The following is a 6,411-nucleotide window of genomic DNA, read 5'->3' on the forward strand; positions in this document are numbered from 1 at the left end:
GAAGATTTCTTGCCCTATCCACTCCTAGCCTGATGACACACCCTGCACCTTTCCACGTCTTTTCATACAGACGGCCACGCACCAACCCTTCAGGACGTGAACAGTTCCTGCAGGGACGCCACAGAACGCCCACTTGTGATCTTTCCTCCATCAGAGTTGTCCTCTATTGAAATGTTCCTTTCAATCAGGCACTACCAGGCACTGCACTGCCACCCCCGGCACCCTCCACCACCACACTTACTATCACTGCACACGTGCTGACGATGGCGAGGAAAATCCTTGATAATAGTGACGCACACAGCAGCAATGGCCGTGGCCCGCCTGGCACACGAGGCTTGCACTTCGCTACCTCGCTTCAGGGCTCCGGGAGGAGGGGAGGGTGCGCACACTGCGCAGGAACCGACAGCGACTCACTTATTTTTGTAATTTTACTAGACTATAGTAGTGAGGCCTAATGTATATATCTGGTCTTTGAATAATACATTATGCTTTCCTAATTTATGTTTTGTACTATCAAAGTACAATAGTATGAAGGTAATCAAAAAGTTGTTTACATAATCCATAAGATATCCATATATATATATATATATATATATATATATATATATATATATATATATATATATATATATATATATATATACAAAACAGTCATGCAAACTTGAAAGACTAAGAGTATGGCATGAGGGGAGGGCAGCTGGGTAATAAAGCAGAATATATCAAGAGGAGCCTACGAGCAAAATTGTAATATTCAAATTATATAAAAGAGGAATATTCTAAAGAAAAAATAAGTTTTACCTAAAAAAATCATAAACAATAATAATGTGTCCTTGTCTGTGGTGGTGTTGGGACCGTGGCGTGGCGTGGCGTGGCATGGCGTGGCGTGCACACCGCGCCACAATGGCACGCCGCAGAGTTGTGGCTCACCGACTCCAGGAGCCTCCAGTACCTGTGCGGTGAGGCACCACCACCACCACCACCACCACCACTTCCACCAGGAGGCCACCATGAGGCACCACCACCACCACCACCACTACCACCACCACCATAAAGATGCGAGTGAGGCCGTGCGCCGCCGTTAGGAAGCGACACGTCATGGAACACAAGGGGCCCTATGTGTCCTGTGCAGGCCGCGGCACCACCACCCGGCGTGATGAGAGGTCAGGCAGGATTTCATAATAGATTTCTCCCTCCTGTTGGTCCGGGGTGCGCACCTGGCCCGGGGGTGACGGCAGGGGGGACGGCGGGGGGTTGCTGGGGATGGTAGGCTGGGAACGTGCAGGCCGCGGCACTACCACACGGCGTTCTGAACCGTCTGCCAGGATTTCATAATAGATCTCGCCCTCCTGTTGGTCCAGGGCGCGCTCCTGGTCCGGGGGTGACGGCAGGGGGTGGCTGGGGAGCGCAGGCTGGGACTGTACAACTGTAGGATGCGGCACCACCACACGGCGTTCTGAACCGTCTGCCAGGATTTCATAATAGATTTCTCCCTCCTGTTGGTCCGGGGTGCGCACCTGGCCCGGGGGTGACGGCAGGGGGGACGGCGGGGGGCTGCTCTGGGTGGGAGGCTGGGAACGTGCAGGCCGCGGCACTACCACACGGCGTTCTGAACCGTCTGCCAGGATTTCATAATAGATCTCGCCCTCCTGTTGGTCCGGGGCGCTCTCCTGGCCTGGGGGTAACGGCAGGGGGAGGCTGGGGAGCGCAGGCTGGGACTGTACAACTGTAGGATGCGGCACCACCACACGGCGTTCTGAACCGTCTGCCAGGATTTCATAATAGATCTCGCCCTCCTGTTGGTCCAGGGCGCTCTCCTGGTCCGGGGGTGACGGCAGGGGGCGGCTGAGGAGCGCAGGCTGGGACTGTACAACTGTAGGATGCGGCACCAACACACGGCATTCTGAACCGTCTGCCAGGATTTCATAATAGATTTCTCCCTCCTGTTGGTCCGAGGCGCGCACCTGGCCCGGGGGTGACGGCAGGGGGCGGCTGGGGAGCGCAGACTGGGACTGTGCAGGTTGGGACTGTGCAGGCTGGGACTGGAAGCTCACCACATGTGCTGCAACACGTTACGTTGACTGAATACCATGAACGGCAAGGCAAAGAACACTGACAAGTTTGGTGTATATCAAAGGTGGTGATGGAGACAGGACACCACCAGGCATGCTCTCATCATGCATGACACACACACACACACACACACACACACACACACAGCGTAGTGTAGTGGTTAGCATGCTCGACTCACAATCGAGAGGCCCGGGTTCGAGTCCCTGCGCGGCGAGGCAAATGGGCAAGCCTCTTAATGTGTGGGGTGTGTTCACCTAGCAGTAAATAGGTACGGGATGTAACTGGAGGGGTTGTGGCCTCGCTTTCCCGGTGTGTGGAGTGTGTTGTGGTCTCAGTCCTACCCGAAGATCGGTCTATGAGCTCTGAGCTCGCTCTGTAATGGGGAAGACTGGCGGGGTGACCAGCAGGCGACCGAGGTGAATTACACACACACACACACACACACACACACACACACACACACACTATGGCTGCGTTAGTTAAATGTGTGTTGTCTCATCACATCTTTGGCATCCTCATGTTATTTTGAGACCACTCAGGAGTGACTTTTTTTTCTATTTTAATAATTAATGATCTTTCATCAGCATGATACCAATTGTCTGCTTAGTCAGATTGTAGTAAAGAAATAAAACAGTAAATAACAATAATAATAATAATAATAATAATAATAATAATAATAATAATAATAATAATAATAATAATAATCATAGTAATAATAATAACATTCATAATAACAAATAAGAGAACTAGAACGAAGAGTTACTCACATGATGTCAAAGATTTCCGCTTCAAACACATCACCACCACCACCGCCATCACCAACACCGCCATCACCACCATCACCACCGCCATCACCATCACTCCTGACAACACCATGTTTTTTATCTTGTCTCGCTTAAAGTAGGAGAGTGGTGGAGTAAACGTTATGGTGGTGGTGGGGATGGTTGTAGTGGTGGTAGTGGTAGTAGTGGTGGTGGTGGTGGTGGGGTCACGGCAGTTGAGCTGTCGTTTTGGTAGAGGCCAGGCGACGTTGGCACAGGTTTCTGAGAGTTTCTCCAGTCTGAAACTAGAGCCCCACTGCGTCGACACTTTGAGCCATATCTTTACAGCGCTGGTGGAAAATATGAACTCGCAGCTCATCAGGCATGTACCGTAGCCAATGTCCAATTGTGTCACCGTCTCAGTCTTGGTGACCTCCCACCGGAACACCCACCACTTGCCATTGGGGGAGACACAGTCCTCAAACAACATGTCGATGGGGTGATTACGACCCGTCGAGTCGTTCCATACCTCACGCACGTTAACAAGGACGTCCTCAAAGCCTCTCTCTGACTTCAGATACACAGGCTTAACTTCACGCTTGGAAAAATCATTACTTCAAAGACTGGTGCATATTCTTCCTGTACGAGTTTCCTCACTCCTCCGTCAGAAGCATTGCAATCCTGGGGTCGGCTCCATAAACCTTTAGCAAAACTCGGATCCATCAGCACCGCCACCACCACCACCACCAGCACGAGTGCTCTCGCCATGGCTGCGTGTGTGCATGTGTCTGTGTGTAAACGAGGGGGCAGATGAGCCACGCAGCAAGAGAGGATATCCTGTAAAGGAATGCCATGATGTCTTGGTCTGACGGTGCCTCAGTCACTCAAAGCGGTTTTTTTTTTTTTTTTTGTGTGTGTAACCGAAAAGCTAAGTCCACTGAGGTGCCACTCCCAAAAGAAAGGCCAAAGGACCATTCACAATAATTACAGGATGGCACTTGTCTGCTTGTTTGTGTTTGTTTGTTAATTTATTTGTTTACTGGCTGTTTTCACTGGAAGGAGCCGCGGGTCGTACTGGGGGGAGGGGAGGGAGGGAGGGCGAGGGTACGAGCATGTCTGGGTATGGGTGAGCATGGCTGGGTAATGGGTGTGTCTGAGCACCATCATCGCCATCACAGCCACAGCACAGTGAATAACACACACACACATTTCTATCTCCCATTTTATTGTTTTCTTCTTTATCACAAAAAGCAGTTAATGCATCATACAAATTATAGAATTGTAAGAATAACTTCCAAATAATAGTCAATTTTTTCTTTTGTTTTCGTTTTTTTTTTTCTTCTTTCTCTCATGTACAATTGAGAATAATATTTCGCTCAACCAGCAGCAACTTTCTCCGCCTGCAAACATTTGTGAAAGTCCAGGATCTAATACATTTTGGCATCTATCTTTTGTTGTCCAGAGAGAGAGAGAGAGAGAGAGAGAGAGAGAGAGAGAGAGAGAGAGAGAGAGAGAGAGAGAGAGAGAATGACATCAGTACAGAGGCATCAGTCAGCAGTGTCTTGCGTGGTTGCCAGTGACAAAAGCAAGTCCCTCCTTGGCACCGATTCCATGCCTCCAGTGACAAACACACGGCACACACTCACTGGCCTCTCTGCCTTTATTCATCGTGGGCCTGACATGTTTTGAGGTCAATTTCAGAACGGAAGGCACGAATCAACAACACTAACAATGAAATCGAGTTAACGTATCATTTTGAAAGGCCAATAAACACAACGCATAGATGACACGAGACTAAAAATGCACTTATCGACACAGCAAACCACGGAAACTGGCAGAGAAAAAAAGGGAGAAAAAAGTAAAGTCAATAAAATAAGGGAATATTCTTGCTGTATAACGACCTATATGACCCTAGTGTGTGCCAAGACTGCCCTAGTATCCTAACTCCACATTATCACAAGCTGGCGAACTACGTTGCCTGGCGCAGTGACGCAGGCAGCCACTCCACCCCCAACCCCCCAACCCCCTCCCTCAGGCAATGTAGTGTGTGGGGAAGCCTCGAGTAACGCATATACACTCTGAAACACATTTGGGGCACATAGGAGACTGTTATGCAAGGTCAAACTACCCCTAGAGATTTAAATTCCCTATAAATCGTAATGCTAATAATAATAAGCACGTCTTGTTTTCATCTCCCAGTCAATCAAGCCTGGACAGGACTAACCTCCCAGTGTCTGCAGTGAACAGTGACAGTGGCTGCAGTGGGAGGGTAGGTGGTGGCTCGGAGGAGGGCTGCGTCTGAAGGGGTGGCTGGCTGCACGTAAAAAAGAGCAACGATTTGGGTACAGAAAGACTCGCTCCACTTGTAAGCTCGCAAAATAATCGTCTTCTCTTCACACGGACGAGACGTGGTGAGTCGAGGCGAATTTTCCAAACAAAACAAGGGTACGGAAGCCAGTGTAGGTACCCAGCACGCCGCACCTCCCCAACACACCTAAAACTTCTCAGAAATGAAATGGGGAATAAATACTGGTGCCACTCATACTGAACCCATTAACGTGTCTTGGTCTGCATAACTCCCTGGTGCTAAATGCGGAACGGATAACTAACACTCAAATCACCACAAAATTCTGAACCAGTGCGAAATGTAGATCAACTAACCCCTTCAGTACCACGACACTTCCCATTCCCATGTGCATACTATTTCACTGTATACGGCTTCAGAAACTCAGGTGGGGGATTACAATAGTGAAGACTCCGGCCTACAGTCTTCTGACCTCCATACACCCTTCCTAATGTCAACAAAATCGTCTATCACACCCAAAACTCATGGTAAAAAAATGCGTCCCAGTACTGAAGGGGTTACACTCTCCTCTACCTGGTCACTGGGTCCTTGTTTACCACTCTTCTGCTTTACTGGACTCGAAACAAATTCTGGTACTAAACACACTACACCAGTTTTCCTTCGCTTTTTTTCCCATTTTTATTACTCAGAAAATAAATGTCGAGTATTCATATGTGTGTGTGTGTGTGTGTGTGTGTGTGTGTGTGTGTGTGTGTGTGTGTGTGTGTGTGTGTGTGTGTGTGCAAAAATGAGCCATCCCAACATTCGTTATACACAGTGAAGAAACATTTACCTACCTATTCACTCACGTTTTTCATCCACTACAGGAAAAAAAAAAAAAAAAAAAAAAAAAAAAGGGGGTGGGTGGGTTTCCAAACATGAAGGGGCAACATAGTGACAAACACCCTGTGGTACCCCTCACATAGATACACCACTCACCCTCAACACCACACCTGCACCACCACTGAATCAACACCAATACAGGATGTGTGTGTGTGTAATTCTCTGTTTGATGTGGTGCAGTGTGTGACGAGACAGCCAGATGTTACCCTACGGAACGAGCTCAGAGCTCATTATTTCCGATCTTGGGCTAGGCCTGAGACCAGGCACACACCACACACCGGGACAACAACCTCACAACTCCTCGATTTACATCCCATACCTACTCACTGCTAGGTGAACACTCAACACTCAACACTGAACACTGAACAGTGAACAGTGGCTACACGTCAAAGG

General features: G+C 48.8%; 1 protein-coding gene across 1 annotated transcript; it reads right to left on the bottom strand.

Moving 5' to 3' along the window:
* Positions 1 to 656: 656 nt before the first annotated feature.
* LOC123519033 (protein enabled homolog) lies at positions 657 to 6,002 on the bottom strand. The gene is made up of 2 exons (XM_045280166.1): positions 2,838 to 6,002; positions 657 to 2,059 (listed from the first exon to the last, which is right to left on the bottom strand). Exons 1-2 carry the CDS (start codon positions 3,319 to 3,321, stop codon positions 1,113 to 1,115), a joined length of 1,431 nt encoding a protein of 476 aa, XP_045136101.1. The 5' UTR covers positions 3,322 to 6,002; the 3' UTR covers positions 657 to 1,112.
* Between the last annotated feature and the right edge of the window lie 409 nt (positions 6,003 to 6,411).

Source organism: Portunus trituberculatus, chromosome 7 (genome assembly GCF_017591435.1).
Source record: "Portunus trituberculatus isolate SZX2019 chromosome 7, ASM1759143v1, whole genome shotgun sequence".
In the NCBI taxonomy this organism is placed as follows: domain Eukaryota; kingdom Metazoa; phylum Arthropoda; class Malacostraca; order Decapoda; family Portunidae; genus Portunus; species Portunus trituberculatus.